This window comes from Salvelinus namaycush, chromosome 29 (assembly GCF_016432855.1).
Source record: "Salvelinus namaycush isolate Seneca chromosome 29, SaNama_1.0, whole genome shotgun sequence".
NCBI lineage: Eukaryota > Metazoa > Chordata > Actinopteri > Salmoniformes > Salmonidae > Salvelinus > Salvelinus namaycush.
In genome coordinates this window covers 32,175,006-32,194,638 of record NC_052335.1, presented here as the reverse complement: position 1 = coordinate 32,194,638, position 19,633 = coordinate 32,175,006, and the positions used below count along the sequence as shown (strand labels likewise).

The following is a 19,633-nucleotide window of genomic DNA, read 5'->3' as shown; positions in this document are numbered from 1 at the left end:
GGCACTCCGTGCTGTGCCAAGCGGATACCCTCTGGATCTGTAAGGGAGCTTAAAGCAGCTGTCAAAACTGCAGGCGTCCCTACTGCATCCCGTTTGGCAGATGTGAGCCAGAAGAACGAGGATCACCAACTGAATTCTGAGCATAATGTGGCCAAAGGAACTGCCAACTACTCAAATAGTTCAGACAGACACTGGCTGATAGTGGCGAAGTAGATATATGTGCTGAAGACCTCTGCCAAAGCCGCACTCGGTCTGTCAGCCTAATTAGAGTTTGAGCTATGAATGGAAAAAGTCACAAGCAGCGCTTTACAATTCCATTCACGCCGTTGTGATGTTTGCGAGGAGAAAAAACTGCAAGTACTTTTATTGATAAACACCACTCATTTCAGTCGCAGAAATGAGGTGCTACATTTGCAGTGGAACACGAGTCATATAAAAAGTACATATGATCAAATGTCCAGATAAAGCTTTTGCACTTTCCCCCCCCCCCCCCACTTTCGGGCACGTAATCATTCAGAGGGATTTTATTGTAATTGAGAAGACTGGGCGTTTGTGAAATTATAGAAATGCCACGTTATTTAGGCTGAGAGGATTATCAGATTACACATATGAAACACCCCCTGCGACACAGAATATGAAAGACGGGTCTTTGTCTCTAAGGGGCTTTGTTGGAGTAACAAGGTTGGCTCTTCAGTCGACATGGGATGCCTGGTGCTTGTACAAAGACACTAGTGTGTGTCAATCATTTTGGTTGTCTTTCCTTATTCTACCAAGGCCACTATGTAGGCCTATCACTGTCGTTCTCTTGGTATGCATATATGCAGGGCATCCAATGGGATTTGGAATAGGCTCTCATTTCGGAATGCTGGTTTATGTAATCTGTCAGACCATCAATGCCATATCCTCCCAGAGCACTGAGCCTACACAAACTAGTGAACCCAGAGTCATATGGTCAGACTGCATGGCTGGGCTAGTCCTCAATGGTCCTCCCCACCCATTGTTATGCCATTTTTTTTTTTAATTGAATGTGTTTCCCCTATCATTGTATGATAGTCTCCCTTAATGAATTTTGCATCACTTGGTTTTCTTGAATGTTGTTTAAGTGGTTTTTGTGAGTAATTCTTGCCTTTCGGTAATAGAACAAGACCCATAGACTTTGTCAAGGTGTTTGTTGCGTGACCAGCTTTAGATTGTGGGTGATGGGTGGGTGGTCGCTTGGCCCACAGCTACTTGCTCTGTCAAGGGGACAATGCCTACACACATTTGTATGGGTTAAGGAAATCCTCAACACCTCACCCAATGTGTCTTGCGTGCTGTGAGGCTTCAGTTGAACAGTGCATTTTGTAAAAAAAAACTACAAAAAAACAATTTTTCCCCTTCGTTTTAGACATCTGATCTGGAGCAATTAGGGTTAAGTGCCTTGTTCGAGGGCACATCGACAGAGGGATTCGAACCAGCAACATTTTGGTTACTGGCCTAACTTCTTAACCACTAGGCTACCTGCCGGATCAATCACATCAGGGATTATGTAGAATTTTTTGACGAACATGGATCTGAAGGCAAAGAGTGCTCTTAAGTTGCCGTCAAATCATCGGTGATAATTCTCCACATATTTTATCATGCGTGTTTCTCTAACATTTTGCGGTAGCCATTACAACACACGTCATGGGCGTATCGCGACCCTTTCGTGAGCCCCATCGCAGAGTCATAAACCCGTCAGTCTGTGTGTAGGCGCTTGAAGGATCTGCCCAGTGAGAGCAGCTGATGCCCAACCCACACCGTTGCCCCCCCCCACTCCACCCATGGAGGGGGAACACACGTCTCGCTCTTGTGTGTTTTAGAGTTTATCACCTTGGGAGTGATAAACACCCTCTTCACAGGCTCAGGGAGACAGTCTGCATGTCCTCATATGGCGAGGAGTGCTGCTGCTCGGCAACTCGCAGGCCATGCTAGCCCCCCCCTGCAGAGCCTTGTAAAACAGGGAGGAGGGATAGAGGGATGGAGTATAGCGCTCAGTCTATGGCTCTGTTGTGAGGTCTATTGACCAGCCATACTACTGCCTTACGACCAACATGCTGTTTGGTTCCTCTCTCTTGACCAGTGCACGTTGGAGACAGGTTTATTTTGTAAATAAACATACACAAATATACTTGGCTGCCCTTGCCCAAATAGTTTATGATGAAGTTCACGCATATAAACACAATGAAGTGGCAGCACTTAAAAGCCTAAGTTACATTTTCTGTGCCGGTACTAACATTGCTACAGACCCTCCTTGATCACACTGTACGGAACACATCAGTATAACACACACATGTATTCCTGGAAGTTGACACCTTCATTTCATTGGATAGTGTTGACTAATGGCAGTAAGAAACATCATGGTCTTTTGATATGATTGTGTAACAATACGCGTGGATAAGCCACACAGGTTCATCCTATATTTTGAGAACCCTTTGAGGGACACAGATCTACTGCTCGTGCAAGTCTCGTGACGTAACCTTTAGGCTAAAACCTAACATATGAAAAACTAGGGACATTATATCATGGTGTAATGTGAGATATTGTTTGGACGTAGGCCTAAAGTTTCTTGATTCCTGTTTTGTTTCTTGCAGTGAAGCCGTTCACCACCACCGTGAAGGAGATGCGTCTGCACAGGGACGACTTCGAGATGCTCAAGGTGATCGGCAGAGGAGCATTTGGCGAGGTAAGACTGCCTGAACCCTCCGTTCACTCTTCAATTCAGTATAGAGCTTTCTTGGCATTAAATACATGGGTTAATCTCCCACTATACTGAGTGGAAAACCTGAGAGCCTGAGAAGAGGTATTTCCCGAAGTTTGTGAAATGTTTTCAGACGTCAAGAGTGGTTATGTGTTGAGAGAAGTCCCAGGGCCATTTTGTAGATATTACATTAGGCCTGGGAGTTGGTAGAGACCTCACGATACGATATCATGATAATTCATTCTCACAATTCTATGTATTGTGGTTCGATGTCCCAAACGTATGTCTCCTGCACAGGAACAAGATCGAACCATGAGAAAACAAATTTTGTTCAGTCGTGGAAATGAAAGTGCTGATAACAACGTTAGCACAAAAATAATATTGCCAAAAATAATATCCTGAGATGTAACAGTATTCAGTAGTCCTGACTCTTTTGTTGCACTGGCATTGTAAATAATTTGCCTCCCGAGTGGCGCAGCGGTATAAGGCACTGCATCTCAGTGCAAGGTGTCACTACAGTCCCTGGTTTGAATCCAGGCTGTATCACATACGGCCGTGATTGGGAGTTCCATAGGGCGGCGCACAATTGGCCCATCGTCGTCCAGGTTTGGCAGGGGTAAGCCATAAATGTAAAAAATAATTTCATCTTAACTGACTTGCCTGGTTAAATAAATACAAATAAAATGCGTACAGTAGAAGTATCTTTACGGCTCTGCATCAAAGTTTAATTCAACTATAATTCAGCTGTTCAAAGTCGGCATGTTGAAGAGAGATGTGACATTCAGCTACCCTCAAACCGTCTTCTCTCCTTCCCGAAAAGAGTAATTTATCTCTCTCCTTCATCCTCCCTGTCTTCTAATGCTTTCTCCTCCAAGTTCCTGAAGGGTGTTGGTCTGGCAAAGATGTGCCATTTTGGGCTTGGACAAATCAGGGCGTTTTATTTATTTTTACGTGTGGTATGTGCATGTTACCATATTGCTAACAAGTTCTGTCCTGACGACAATGTCAGTGGCTCTGACTGTCCTCCTCTTTGACTCCTTAATAAAGGTGAAATCTGCATCTGCTTTGTCCCCTGACTGTGCTTCACAAAAGTGCACAAATGCGCACACACACTTTGGTCTGTTCAATGTACAGCTCTGCCTGAAGTCCTTATGGGTCAATATTGAAACTTTTTTTTTTTTTTCAGAAATTACGGTGTCCTTAAAAGACTGAAATATTTTTTCAAGTAATTTCTATTGTAAAGATGGCCTTGACATTCTGTTCCTTTTTAAAGTTAATTAAATCGGATTTTTATGCGGATCCAACTGCCAGCCCCTCTGTATGGGACCATTCCTAGAAAAGAAAACATATGTTTTTGTGTCCGTCGTTTTAACGCAATGTTTCCCATTTTAATTCCAGATGTCAACACAAGGTGAACAGAGAGACGATCAAATGTCTGATGATCGTAAGGTTAAAAAACATATGCGTTGTTTCAATCTGGATTAGGGAAATGGCTGTCCTAGTCAGATATACTGTCAAATAATGACTGGAAGAGCAAAGACCAGGTCTGTAGTGATCTGAAACGTTCAGAACATTGCACATATGTAATGACATGATGCCCAATTCTACATGACAGGGAATCGTATCTGTTCAACAGAATGAATGTATTTTTGAAACTTTGTAACGTTGCATCCTTCTGAACATTCCCCATTTATCGTTTTGATGATAGGTGTCATCAGCCATTACATCGTTGTGATTTAACACCACATTGTGTGAAGTTGGTTCACCTCCACAAACGTTCTCGGGGAACATTCCCGTAACGTTTCCCCATCAGTGAAGTGATTGTGGTCTAATGAGGTGAGGGCCTCTCCACGTAAATGAAGCAGAACTGATCAATGAGGCACGAAGTTAATCAATGGTCAGACCATTAGCTGCTCTGTCCCTCAGATGGAGACTGAGACCGAGAGTCTGAGCCAGCAGTGTCTGTGTGTGTCCCTGTCTGTGTGTGTCCCTGTCTGTGTGTGTCCCTGTCTGTGTGTGTCCCTGTCTGTGTGTGTCCCTGTCTGTGTGTGTCCCTGTCTGTGTATGTCCCTGTCTGTGTGTATCCCTGTCTGTGTGTATCCCTGTCTGTGTGTATCCCTGTCTGTGTGTATCCCTGTCTGTGTGTATACCTAGACCTCCTTGGCTTTGGACTTCTACTTGGTGTTGCTCACCAGACACACAGACACCGAGAATGTGCCATTTCCTGCAAACTGGGCAGGGCCACTTGTTCTGCCTCTTGGGTTCAGTTCAGTGCTTTAGCTGGTAGCTAGGATGTGGTTTGTTTGGTTTAAGGGTGGTGACTCTGCAAAAAAAATCTAACTTTAATATCATACTGTGTGAAACCAATGCTCCGTGTCGGTTTTTGCTAAATTCACACAATTCAACATAATCATTGTTATTGTCGATTTCAACAAATTAGGCCTAGTTCTAATAGCTTGGTCACTCGCACGCACATATACTTGCTACTTTGAGTTTTCACATTGTGTGTGAACAAGACTGCGACTCTCCAGCTACGTCCTGTTAGCCATTGTTGCTGTCGACTCAGCCCTCCCTTGCTCCCTCTGCAGTTTCCTGTGGGCTCTTAAGTTACAGGATGCCTTTCCAGATAAGTGTTGGGCCTGCATTTCCTGTTTATGATGGGTGGTGTCTCTCTCCTCTCCCCCACTCTCTCCTCGCTCAACAACGTCCTTTTCGGGGAGAAAGGGAGGTTGAGGGACTGATGGAGAACCCTCCCTCTGAGTACAGACTGTTCCAGACAACTACGCCTTGGACCTTGGCTCGCTGTCAAAAAGCTCACCCCCCAGAAACTCACCCTCGCTGGACTTAGAAAGCAATGGAGAGCAATAACAAGAGCGATTTCAAATGAGAGAGAGCAAGATGATTGGAGAGAAAATAAAGGATGAGATGAAAGATGATAGACCGAGAGGTGAGATAGACGGTAGAGGAGGAGAAGATGAAGTAAGATGGACGGTAAGAGGGGAATAGGGGAAGTGAGATGGATGGGAGAGGGGGAGAAGGTGAAGAGGGATGGACGGTAGAGGGGGAGAAGGTGAAGTAGGATGGACGGTAGAGGGGGAGAAGGTGAAGTGGGATGGACGGTAGAGGGGGAGAAGGTGAAGTGGGATGGACGGTAGAGGGGGAGAAGGTGAAGTGGGATGGACGGTAGAGGGGGAGAAGGTGAAGTGGGATGGACGGTAGAGGGGGAGGAGGTGAAGTGGGATGGACGGTGGAGGGGGTGAAGTGGGATGGACGGTGGAGGGGGAGAAGGTGAGGTGGAGGGGGTGAAGTGGGATGGACGGTGGAGGGGGAGAAGGTGAAGTGGGATGGACGGTGGAGGGGGAGAAGGTGAGGTGGAGGGGGAGAAGGTGAGGTGGAGGGGGAGAAGGTGAGGTGGAGGGGGAGAAGGTGAGGTGGAGGGGGAGAAGGTGAGGTGGAGGGGGAGAAGGTGAGGTGGAGGGGGAGAAGGTGAGGTGGAGGGGGAGAAGGTGAGGTGGAGGGGGAGAAGGTGAGGTGGAGGGGGAGAAGGTGAGGTGGACGGTGGAGAAGGTGAGGTGGACGGTGGAGAAGGTGAGGTGGACGGTGGAGAAGGTGAGGTGGACGGTGGAGAAGGTGAAGTGGGATGGACGGTAGAGGGGGAGAAGGTGAAGTGGGATGGACGGTAGAGGGGGAGAAGGTGAGGTGGCCGGTGGAGGGGGAGAAGGTGAGGTGGACGGTGGAGGGGGAGAAGGTGAGGTGGACGGTGGAGGGGGAGAAGGTGAGGTGGACGGTGGAGGGGGAGAAGGTGAGGTGGACGGTGGAGGGGGAGAAGGTGAGGTGGACGGTGGAGGGGGAGAAGGTGAGGTGGACGGTGGAGGGGGAGAAGGTGAGATGGACGGTGGAGAGGGAGAAGGTGAAGTGGGATGGACGGTAGAGGGGGAGAAGGTGAAGTGGGATGGACGGTAGAGGGGGAGAAGGTGAGATGGACGGTGGAGGGGGAGAAGGTGAGGTGGACGGTGGAGGGGGAGAAGGTGAGATGGACGGTGGAGAGGGAGAAGGTGAAGTGGGATGGACGGTAGAGGGGGAGAAGGTGAAGTGGGATGGACGGTAGAGGGGGAGAAGGTGAAGTGGGATGGACGGTAGAGGGGGAGAAGGTGAAGTGGGATGGACGGTGGAGGGGGAGAAGGTGAGATGGACGGTGGAGGGGGAGAAGGTGAGATGGACGGTGGAGGGGGAGAAGGTGAGATGGACGGTGGAGGGGGAGAAGGTGAGATGGACGGTGGAGGGGGAGAAGGTGAGGTGGACGGTGGAGGGGGAGAAGGTGAGGTGGAGGGGGAGAAGGTGAGGTGGAGGGGGAGAAGGTGAGGTGGACGGTGGAGAGGGTGAGGTGGACGGTGGAGGGGGTGAGGTGGAGGGGGAGAAGGTGAGATGGACGGTGGAGGGGGAGAAGGTGAGATGGACGGTGGAGGGGGAGAAGGTGAGATGGACGGTGGAGGGGGAGAAGGTGAGATGGACGGTGGAGGGGGAGAAGGTGAGGTGGAGGGGGAGAAGGTGAGGGGGAGAAGGTGAGGTGGACGGTGGAGAAGGTGAGGTGGACGGTGGAGGGGGTGAGGTGGAGGGGGAGAAGGTGAGGTGGAGGGGGAGAAGGTGAGGTGGAGGGGGAGAAGGTGAGGTGGAGGGGGAGAAGGTGAGGTGGAGGGGGAGAAGGTGAGGTGGAGGGGGAGAAGGTGAGGTGGACGGTGGAGGGGGAGAAGGTGAGGTGGACGGTGGAGGGGGAGAAGGTGAGGTGGAGGGGGAGAAGGTGAGATGGACGGTGGAGGGGGAGAAGGTGAGATGGACGGTGGAGGGGGAGAAGGTGAGATGGACGGTGGAGGGGGAGAAGGTGAGATGGACGGTGGAGGGGGAGAAGGTGAGATGGACGGTGGAGGGGGAGAAGGTGAGATGGACGGTAGAGAGGGAGAAGGTGAAGTGGGATGGACGGTAGAGGGGGAGAAGGTGAAGTGGGATGGACGGTAGAGGGGGAGAAGGTGAAGTGGGATGGACGGTAGAGGGGGAGAAGGTGAAGTGGGATGGACGGTAGAGGGGGAGAAGGTGAAGTGGGATGGACGGTAGAGGGGGAGAAGGTGAAGTGGGATGGACGGTAGAGGGGGAGAAGGTGAAGTGGGATGGACGGTAGAGGGGGAGAAGGTGAAGTGGGATGAACGGTAGAGGGGGAGAAGGTGAAGTGGGATGGACGGTAGAGGGGGAGAAGGTGAGGGGGAGAAGGTGAGGTGGAGGGGGAGATGGTGAGATGGACGGTGGAGGGGGAGATGGTGAGATGGACGGTGGAGGGGGAGATGGTGACGTGAGATGGACGGTGGAGGGGGAGATGGTGACGTGAGATGGAGGGGGAGATGGTGACGTGAGGGGGAGATGGTGACGTGAGGGGGAGATGGTGACGTGAGGGGGAGATGGTGACGTGAGGGGGAGATGGTGACGTGAGGGGGTGACGTGAGGGGGTGACGGTGACGTGAGGGGGTGACGGTGACGTGAGGGGGAGGCGGTGACGTGAGGGGGAGACGGTGACGTGAGGGGGAGACGGTGACGTGAGGTGGACGGTGGAGGGGGAGACGGTGACGTGAGATGGACGGTGGAGGGGAGAAGGTGAAGTGCGATGGACGGTAGAGGGGAAGTGGGGAGATGGATTTCGGAGAAGCACGCAAGGCTCAATCATTGAATGTGTCTGAAAACTAGCTGTTACTGTTACATTTCACCATGTTACCATCTTGGCTCAAATTTGTGAGTTATGTTCATTTTTGAGTTTATCAACGCATAACAGTTAGTAGTGGCACCGACCACTGTCTTACATCAGATGGTGTCACTCCTACGCGAAGCTCGTCCATTTTTATATCACTGCACTCTCATAAAACTCTCCATGAATAGGCAGAATAACTAGCACAATTATGAACAACTTTAACTGATTTAATAGTTTGCAATTGAGAGAAAATACAAAGCCAAGTGGTGGTTATTACATGCACATTGTGTGCAAGGACGTCGGTCGACAACGCAGTGATTTAATGAGCAGCTTTGCTAACGTAAGTTAGCTAACTCTACCTTTTAACAGATATTAAAAGCTTTCCAAGCCTGTTTGAAGCAGGTTTTCCGTCAGGTAAATTTGCCGCAGGACACGTGACTGGCAAGATTTTAATCTATCTGACAAGTCCTTCTTATGCATTGGATGTATAACCCATGAGGTTACACAGCCAGCGCCATCAATAAACTAGGTATATTGACCACCTCACGGTTCAGCTGTCGGAGGTTTGAGCACTAAATTAATTAGGGCATTGCATGCATAGGCCTATAAGCTTAGGCGTCCACTGTATTGTAGTAATATTTTGCCACCACACCGACATGAATTTCTTTTATACTTGTTAGATAGGCTACTGCGTCTGCTATACAGATATAGGCGTACATAAGGAGGTTAATTTTAAATTCAAATATGTTTTATGAAGATAAGCATTATATTGTTAGATATTATAGCCTAAAACATTTTCTGAGTCAGTTGGATGGCCAGTGCATAGGCCTGCAGTGTAATAGGTTAATAGTAATAATAATAATAATGGGTTAATAGCGACACCAAACCTTCACAAATGTTTCTAAACTTTATTAGTGTAATATATAAAGTAAGTTTAGCCATTGTTTGTAGGGAAGATACGAGCAAGATATTATATTGCGGCAAACACAACATTACAGTTGTAACAGAATGAAACAAAACACTGCGAACTGGTTTAAACCTTGACAAATGTTTTGAACGGTCTATATCGCTCCGTATCTTAGTCATATCAGACATCTTTGTAAAATAGTTGTTATTGAGCTCATAACTGATAGTTGAGAAATTAAAATTATACCTACAGAAAACTGAGAACCTCCTGTCTACGTCTGTGACAAGATAGCTGTGTTTTCCCAGATTTTAAAATGTTATACAATCAGAACACTTTCCTTTCTCCCAGAGCTTTTTTCCCTCAGGGAAAATAGTGGCTCGCTGGGGAAAAGAGTGGCTCGCTGGACACAACAGCAGGCCCCAGCGAAACCGGGACAGGTATGCAGACACTTTTAATACAGGAATCATGGGGATAATGTACTTTACTGTTTGACCAAATCATGGTGTTAGTCTCCTAAAAAAAATAGGACGTTTTTATTGAGGTGAGTGAATGTGCAGCCCACACCGATGCAACTGTACAGCCAAGTCGAGTACAGCCAAGCCAAGGGTCGCAAAATACAACTAAATGACCTCAGTCTGGAGCCCTGCCTTATAGGATTTTCACTATAGACATACTCTCCAACTTTCGTTTTACTTCAATGAAAAAGGCCTCCCATCTTCGCAATCAACAGTAGCCTAGGCCAAGGATCCTCTCTCGCTTTCTCACTCTCCTCAGCAGCAGGGCAGCCCCGGATAATTTGTCCAGCTACAATTTTATTTCTTGGCTTTTCATTTATTTTATCGGCAAAAAGCAAGCAATTACCAGCTAACGGAAACCTTGCCCTGAAGTTGTCGATATGCAGCCCTAAAGTTAGGAGGAATTGTTATCGGAAATCTCTCCGTATATTGGCATGTTTCTCCGCTATCGCTAACGTGTAACTTTGTATCATTGTCAGCTGAGTACAGCGGCTGACTCAGGAGGCTACCGCATTGACTCGCAGAGAAACAGCTGCTTCATGAAAACTCATAATAATGTTAGCAATAGCACTACTACAGTAGCTTACTAGCTAGCTTTAGTTTGGAAGCATTCACTATTGCGTGTGTGCAGCACTAGCTAAGTAGGTAGCTGGTTAGTCAGCATCGTTTCAGTTACTGGCTCAGCTAGCAAGCTGAATGTTGGTTAAATTTATGCTAGCTTTCGTGCCTAACTTTAGAAATAATGCTCCATGAAACACACAAATCCTTAGCTAGATGTAAAATGGTGGGACGAAGACTTCCTCAACAGAAAAACGTCAACATGATTAGTTCTAGTTTAGATTAATTCAGATTTATTTTGAGGCAGGAATGGGGTTCAGTGGACGATGTCAATAACGTAATATTTTTGAATGTTCGACAGCACATTGTAGCCAAACTACTTTTGATCTATCGCATTACCCTTTGCGAGATACGAGACTGACACGATACGAGACTAGGCCTGGGCGATATGGCCAAAATATTATATCACGGTATAAAAAAAAAAAGGCCGGTATGACGATATTTTTAGTTTTTGAATACTAAAAGTTTTACATTTGCTTCATACATTCTAGGTGATTTCAATGGGTCTTTCTCCATTCTGATTGTTTTATACTGTTCAATTCAACCAAAACACATTTCAGCACTTTTATCATTTCTGCATTTCCTGCACTCAATTGCAGTGGTGGAAAAAATACCCAATGTCATACTTGAGTAAAAGTAAAGATACGTTAATAGAAAATTACTCAAGTAAAAGTGAAAGTCACCCAGTAAAATACTACTTGAGTAAGTCTAAGTATTTGGTTTTAAATATACTTAAGTATCAAAAGTAAATGTAATTGGTAAAATGTACTTAAGTACATCAAAAGTATAAATAATTTCAAATTCCTTATATTAAGCAAACCAGATGGCACCATTTTATTTTATTTATGGATAGCCAGAGGCACGCTCCAACACTTAGACATTAATTTACAAACAAAGCATTTGTGTTTAGTGAGTCCTCCAGTTGAGGCAGTAGATGACCAGGGATGTTCTCTTGACAAGTGGGTGAATTGGACCATTTTCCTGTCCTGCCAACCTTTCAAAATGTAACGAGTACTTTTAGGTGTCAGGGAAAATGTTTGGAGTAAAAAGTACAATATTCTCTTTAGGAATGTAGTAGTAAAGTAAAAGTTGCCAAAAATAGTAAAGTACAGATACCAAAAAAAAACGACTTAGGTAGTACTTGAAAGTATTTTTACTTAAGTACTTTACACCACTGCTCAGTAGAGATAATTTCCACACTGCCATGTAGGGCTGCACGATATGGGCAAATAATCTAGGACTTATTTTTAACCAAAAATTGCAAATGCGATTTGACTTGCGAATTAGAGCAAAACTGTTGGAATCATGGAAATAGAATGACTATTCTAATTCTATAGTTAGAATATAATAGTGGGCACTTTGAATACAGTGTTTGCGATGACAACGAATTAAACTGCCAGGGAGGAGTTATTGTGACATGGTAGGAACTAAAGTGTTTCCTAGGGGACCCAATAAGCTTTGGCTACATTGCTTGTTTTCTCTTAGATACTTAATGTAGCTAACATATTCTTGCTTTGCATATTCCTCTGATTTAGAAGATACTGTTGCACAAACAACATGCTGATTTAGGTCTACACCGTCACTGGAATTATCAGGCTGTATTAGCTTGCTACGTTTGCTCTTACTCAGTACATTTATTAGCTATTAGCATTAGCGGCTAACAAGATTCAGGGCAACTTGCTAAGAAAAGACAAACTAGCGGTTTGCTGATGTAAGAAACACAAACTAATAGTGTCATTATAGAACGTTAGTGGATTTATATTAAGAAGCAAAGTGAAAACAACTTTGTTGTCATCAACATTGTATGTGCTGCATTGACCAGGCAGACTGAACGCAAGTGTCTCGTGGTTGAGGAACATCAAATGCGCTCCTTGAGTGACAGGGGGCTAGGTCTGTGTGGAAAGTTGTATGGAGAGAAAGAGCAGAGCGAGAGATGACTCTAGACTAGCAAAGTAAACTATAGAAAAAACGACGTTACACATGGCGTATCACATTTAACAAACTACACATTCAAATACTGGTACAGAAGAAAATCGGTCCCTGCATCAATACTGATATATAGTAAAATACGGTATACCGCCCAGCCGTATATGCGACTGATACGAGACAGATCATTGGAGGCCTAATCGACGCGCTGTCTGACGTAAGACAATGGGCACCGACGTCATTATGATCGTTATCTACAATACCACTTGCTTTCCATATTCACTGCAACTTGTCCTCAGTAAGATCCCTGCATAGGCCCTAGACTATATCCCATTTTGTAGCCATTTTGTCACACATACAGTATATACAGTGCATTTGGAACGTATTCAGACCACTTGACTTTATCCACATTGTTTGTTACAACCTTATTTTTCCCCTCATTAATCTAACCACAATACCCCATAATGACAAAGTGAAAACAGGTTTTTGAGCATTTTTAAAATAAAAAATATAAAACAGAACTTATTTATATAAGTATTCAGACCCTTTGCTATGAGACTCGAAATTGAGCTCAGGTGCATCCTGTTTCCATTGATCATCCTTGAGATGTTTCTACAAATTGATTGGAGTCCACCTGTGGTAAATTCAATTGATTGGACATGATTTGGAAAGGCACACACCTGTGAGGTCCCACTGTTGACAGTGCATGTCAGAGCAAAAACCAAGCATTGGGGTCGAAGGAATTGTCTGTAGAGCTCAGAGACGACAGGATTGTGTTGAGACACAGATCTGCTACCAACATATTTCTGCAACATTGAAGGTCCCCAAGAACACAGTGGCCTCCATCATTCTTAAATGGAAGAAGTTTGCAATCACCAACACTCTTCCTAGAGCTGGCCGCCCGGCCAAACTGAGCAATCGTGGGAGAAGAGCCTTGGTCAGGGAGGTGACCAAGAACCTGATTGAGACTAGTCAGGATTGAGGGAAAGATGAACGGAACTAAGTACAGAGAGATCCTTGACAAAAACCTGCTCCAGAGCACTCAGGACCTCAGACTGGGGCACACAGCCAAGACAACGCAGGAATGGCTTTGGACAAGTCTCTGAATGTCCTTGAGTGGACCAGCCAAAGCCTGGACCCGATCGAACATCTCTTGATGACCAGGAAATAGCTGTGCAGCGCCGTTCCCCATCCAACCTGACAGAGCTTGAGAGTATCTGCTGAGAAGAATGGGAGAAACTCCCCAAAATGCAGGTGTGCCAAGCTCATAGCGTCATACCCAATAATTCTTGAGGCTGTAATCGCTGCCAAAGGTGCTTCAACAAAGTACTGAGTAAAGGGTCTGAATACTTATGTAAATGTAATATTTCCGTTTAATTTATTTTTGCATTTTTTTTTTCTCTTTGTAATTATGGGGTATTGTAATGTCGTTATGGGGTATTGTGATGTCGTTATGGGGTATTGTGTGTAGATTGATGAGGTGGAAACAATGATTTAATCCATTTTAGAATAAGGCTGTAACGTAACAAAAAGATTACTTTCCGAATGCGCTGTATACACAACACTACTGCAGTGCACTCTTCCAGCCCCACCACACGCGCACACATTCACCCACAGGGCTGCTGCTGCTAACACAGGAGAGATCCTCGTACCCAAATACTCCACACCTCCAGCCCTATAGCTGGAGGGCACAGAGCGATTCTGTACCCTCTAGTCAATTAGTAACCCGGGCAGCAGACCCTCCACTCCCCTCTCCTTCCACCCAGTCAATCATCGACAGCGGACCCAATGGAAGCTCTCCACTCCCCTCTCCTTCCACCCAGTCAATCATCGACAGCGGACCCAATGGAAGCTCTCCGCTCCCCTCTCCTTCCACCCAGTCAATCATTGACGGACTTGATGCGAATTCTATTAGAATGTATTGAAAGGCCCTTGTCAAGTCTTACTCCTTGATCTCCACACACACAGCTTTTCTCTCTCGATATGTAGCGACGCATGTCCTTCCATATATGAGTTAAATCCTGAATCTTTTGAATACACGATGTACCCTGGAAGTGTGACCATGTCCACGGTGGCTGTGTGGGTGTGTGTGCGCTTGACAAGCTCTCGGCAAAATGTCAAAGAGCTCCAGTGATGTGTGTGTGAGGCCCCGCCATCGCACGCCTCCCACCATCTCCCTCCTGCTGTAGAATCAGGTCAGCCTGACTGCCTCCGTCTAAATCTGTGTCTAAAAAAGGAGAGGAGGAAATAGGACAAGAGGGAGGGGGGGATAAGGATTCAGAGCACCAAGGGTTGGGTTTGTTTTTCTAGGTCAGAGGTCATTTATCTGGTGTGGTCGGGAGGAGTGATAAAGAGTCCGGAGTGTGGTTTATCACTGTGTTCTAACCAGTCCTGTATACACTCAGTGTATACAACCTATGTCTATATGTCCCTGTGTTGTAGCCTAACCTGATTGTGTGTGCTTGCTAGTGAGTATATCTTGTACTCTGTGTTTGTTTATTTTTGTGTGAATGTATGTTCTGTCCTCTCTTTCCTCTCCGCTTCTTATCTGATCTGTTTACGTTGACTGACTACTGGCTAGGTGGTTTTGATCTGTTTACGTTGACTGACTACTGGCTGTGTGGTTTTGATCTGTTTACATTGACTGACTACTGGCTGTGTGGTTTTGATCTGTTTACATTGACTGACTACTGGCTGTGTGGTTTTGATCTGTTTACGTTGACTGACTACTGGCTGTGTGGTTTTGATCTGTTTACGTTGACTGACTACTGGCTGTGTGGTTTTGATCTGTTTACGTTGACTGACTACTGGCTGTGTGGTTTTGATCTGTTTACGTTGACTGACTACTGGCTGTGTGGTTTTGATCTGTTTACGTTGACTGACTACTGGCTAGGTGGTTTTGATCTGTTTACGTTGACTGACTACTGGCTGTGTGGTTTTGATCTGTTTACATTGACTGACTACTGGCTATGTGGTATCTTGCTGTTATTGTGAGACAGATCTGGGTTAAAATAACATTTGAAGTCTTTGAGTCTGCCAGATTGGTCAGTTTTGCCACTTTTTTTATTCCTCTATTGGTTCATTAAGCCAGGCACGCTCAATCAAGCACAGATAAAATATTTGAAAATATTTCCAGTAATATTTGAACACAGGTCTGGAGATGAGAAATATTGTGTGTGTGTGGTGGATGGGGGTCTCTCTGTCCCTCTCTCTGCCAAAGTGTGTGATTTATGTGTGTGCGCCTGTGTATTTGCCTGTATACCTGCCCGGGTGTGTGTGATTGTCTGGTCTCCTGGCTTGCTTAGGCAGCATACCGGCCTCCAGTCCAGTGTGTCCCTCTGACGCACCTCCTCTCTGGCAGTTCACTTGGGTGTACACACACCATGTCACTTGTGGCGTGGAGTAAGCCAAGGTTCAGGAAACACACACACACACACACACACACACACACACACACACACACACACACACACACACACACACACACACACACACACACGTGATCCTTTGCCTTATTATGTATTAGTGCCTCAGTTGCCCTGGAAAGTATTTTCTCATTAAAGGAAAGATTCACCCATTTTGAATGTTATATTTGTTTTCGTGCATCTGAGTGATGTTCTATCGATTCCTGGGACATTTCATGTGTAATTTCACGTGTTTCTGAGCTATTGCCGTTCGTGTAGGCAGAAATTTGGCCGGTATGACTTAGCACTGTGATAGTCTTTCTCACTACACTGGAAGTTCATAGGAATATGACTTTTAGATGGTGAAAACGTCTATCATACATGTCAGATTACAATACTGGCTGATGTCATAATGCGGGACGTTGACTTCTCTCGATTGAGCCATTGATCATATTTTTTGCAGTATTCCTACTAGAGGTCGACCGATTTAATTAGGGACGATTTCAAGTTTTCATAACAATCGGAAATCGGTATTTTTGGAAACCGATTTTGCCTTTTTATTTTTTTTATTTTATTTTTTTTTATTTTTTTTACACCTTTTATTTAACTAGGCAAGTCAGTTAAGAACACATTCTTATTTTCAATGACGACCTAGGAATGGTGAGTTAACTGCCTTGTTCAGGGGCAGAACGACAGATTTTTACCTTGTCAGCTCGGTGATTCAATCTTGCAACCTTACAGTTAACTAGTCCAACGCTCTAACCACTTGCCTCTCATTTCACTCCACGAGGAGACTGCCTGTTACGCGAATGCATAAAAAACAATCAATCAATCATAATCACTAGTTAACTACACATGGTTGATGATATTACTAGTTTATCTAGCGCGTACTGCGTTGCATATAATCGATGCGGTGCGCATTCGCGAAAAAGGACTGTCGTTGCTCCAACGTGTACCTAACCATAAACATCAATGCCTTTCTTAAAATCAATACACAAGTATATATTTTTAAACCTGTATATTTAGTTAATATTGCCTGCTAACATGAATTTCTTTTAACTAGGTAAATTGTGTCACTTCTCTTGCAACAGAGTCAGGGTATATGCAGCAGTTTGGGCCGCCTGGCTCGTTGCGAACTGTGTGAAGACTATTTCTTCCTAACAAAGACAGCCAACTTTGCCAAACGGGGGATGATTTAACAAAAGTGCATTTGCGAAAAAAGCACAATCGTTGCACGACTGTGCCTAACCATAAACACCAATGCCTTTCTTAAAATCAATACACAGAAGTATATATTTTTAAACCTGCATATTTAGCAAAAATAAATCCAGGTTAGCAGGCAATATTAACCAGGTGAAATTGTGTCACTTCTCTTGCGTTCATTGCACGCAGAGTCGGTATATGCAACAGTTTGGGCCGCCTGGCTCATTGCGAACTAATTTGCCAGACTTTTACGTAATTATGACATAACATTGAAGGTTGTACAATGTAACAGCGATATTTAGACTTAGGGATGCCACCCGTTAGATAAAATACGGAACGGTTCTGTATTTCACTGAAAGAATAAACGTTTTGTTTTCTAAATGATAGTTTCCGGATTCGACCATATTAATGACCTTAGGCTCGTATTTCTGTGTGTTATTATGTTATAATTAAGTCTATGATTTGATATTTGATAGAGCAGTCTGAGCGGTGGTAGGCACCAGCAGGCTCATAAGCATTCATTCAAACAGCACTTTGCTGTGCTTCAAGCATTGAGCTGTTTATGACTTCAAGCTATCAACTCCCGAGATTAGGCTGGTGTAACCGATGTGAAATGGCTAGCTAGTTAGCGGGGTGCGCGCTAATAGCGTTTCAATGGGTGACGTCACTCTCTCTGAGACTTGGAGTAGTTCCCTTTGCTCTGCAAGGGCCGCGGCTTTTGTGGAGCGATGAGTAACGATGCTTCGAGGGTGGCTGTTGTCGATGTGTTCCTGGTTCGATCCCAGGTAGGGGCGAGGAGAGGGACGGAAGCTATACTGTTACACTGGCAATACTAAAGTGCCTATAAGAACATCCAATAGTCAAAGGTATATGAAATACAAATGGTATAGAGAGAAATAGTCCTATAAATACTATATTAACTACAATCTAAAACCTCTTACCTTGGAATATTGAAGTCTCATGTTAAAAGGAACCACCAGCTTTCATATGTTCTGAGCAAGGAACTTTAACGGTAGCTTTTTTACATGACACATATTGCACTTTTACTTTCTTCTCCAACACTTTGTTTTTGCATTATTTAAACCAAATTGAACATGTTTCATTATTTATTTGAGGTTAAATTTATTTTTATTGATGTATTATATTAAGTTAAAATAAGTGTTCATTCAGTATTGTTGTAATTGTCATTATTACAAGTAAATTAACTTCTTGCCACTATAGGGGGTGCTGTTTCGCATTAGCATAATTTGCTCTACAGATTAAACGGCTTCCTACTCAATTCTTGCTCGTACAATATGCATATTATTATTATTATTGGATAGAAAACACTCTAGTTTCTATAGCCGTTGGAATTGTGTCTCTGAGTTGAACAGAACTCCTTCTACAGCACTTTTCATGACAGGGAGTCAGATTTCAGACATCTTGGCCCCTGATCTGGAGTCAGTTTAAAGGTCCCTGTAAATGCTATGGAGAAACAGACACTTCTTACGTCTTCCCCTGGATGTCAGTACGTGATGACGCTTTGAATGGAGTCGATTGCGCAATCAGGGGCTGTATAAAACAGCAAATACCGGAAGTAGCTTCCCTTTGCTGCCTGCGCCTGGCGCACGAAGGACGTCGGACTCGCCTCCTTCCAAGCTTTTGTTTAGCCAGTAATATTTCTCCGGTCATGTTTTTACTCGTTATAGGTGTTAAAAACATCATAAGGTAGTTAATTTAAACCGTTTTATAGCAATTTATATCCGTTTAGTGCGATTTTGAGGCATTTCTTTCTGAGACACTTTGAACCGCTGGGCACGTTTCCAGTTCATGCCGAACGTTAGTGGTCATTTCCACATGGCAAGAGGACAGCTTTCGACCAAAAGACGATTAGACCGGAGAAAGGATTCATTGCCCAAGATTCTGATGGAAGAACAGCTCATAGTAAGAACAATTTATGATGATAAATCGTGTTTCTGTCAAAAAATGTTAAACGCTTATGCCGCCATTTTGTTTGGTATAGCTTCGCTTGGCGCAACCTGTATTGAAAAGTAAGGATAATTTAAAAAATGTAATTCAGCGATTGTATTAAGAATTAAATTGTCTATCAATCGCTGTCCACCCTGTATTTTTTAGTCAAGTTTATGAGTATTTATGTATAAGACTAGATCACTGTCTAATATGGCGCACGACATTTTCTGACCAGCTGGGCTACTTTTCTCATTGTCTAACCATGATTTTGGTGGCTAAATATGCACATTTTCGAACAAACTCTATATGTATGTTGTAATATGATGTTACAGGAGTGTCATCTGAAGAATTCTGAGAAGGTTATCGCTCTCTTTGGCTAGAATCAATGCTCTGGTAACGTTTGCACATGTGGTATGCTAATATAACGATTTATTGTGTTTTCGCTGTAAAACACTTAGAACATCTGAAATATTGTCTGAATTCACAAGATCTGTGTCTTTCCATTGCTGTGAGCTGTGTATTTTTAAGAAATGTTTTATGATTAGTAATTAGGTAATACACGTTGCTCTGTGTATTTATTCTAGTCGAGTTGTGATGGTGGGTGCAATTGTAAACTATGATTTATACCTGAAATATGCACATTTTTCTAACAAAACCTAT

The 19,633-nt window shown here is 44.6% G+C and overlaps 1 protein-coding gene across 3 annotated transcripts in view; it reads left to right on the top strand.

The window, feature by feature from the left end:
• LOC120024298 (serine/threonine-protein kinase MRCK beta-like) overlaps positions 1 to 19,633 on the top strand; it is a 121,771-nt gene that overhangs the window by 27,346 nt on the left and 74,792 nt on the right. For 2 of the 3 annotated variants that reach the window (XM_038968505.1, XM_038968506.1), the window contains exon 2: positions 2,613 to 2,704. In XM_038968505.1, coding sequence (XP_038824433.1) covers positions 2,613 to 2,704 — 92 coding nt within the window. Of the gene's footprint in view, positions 1 to 2,612; positions 2,705 to 14,713; positions 14,885 to 19,633 lie in introns of those variants that run through there. The other variant, XM_038968507.1, reaches the window with a different exon arrangement.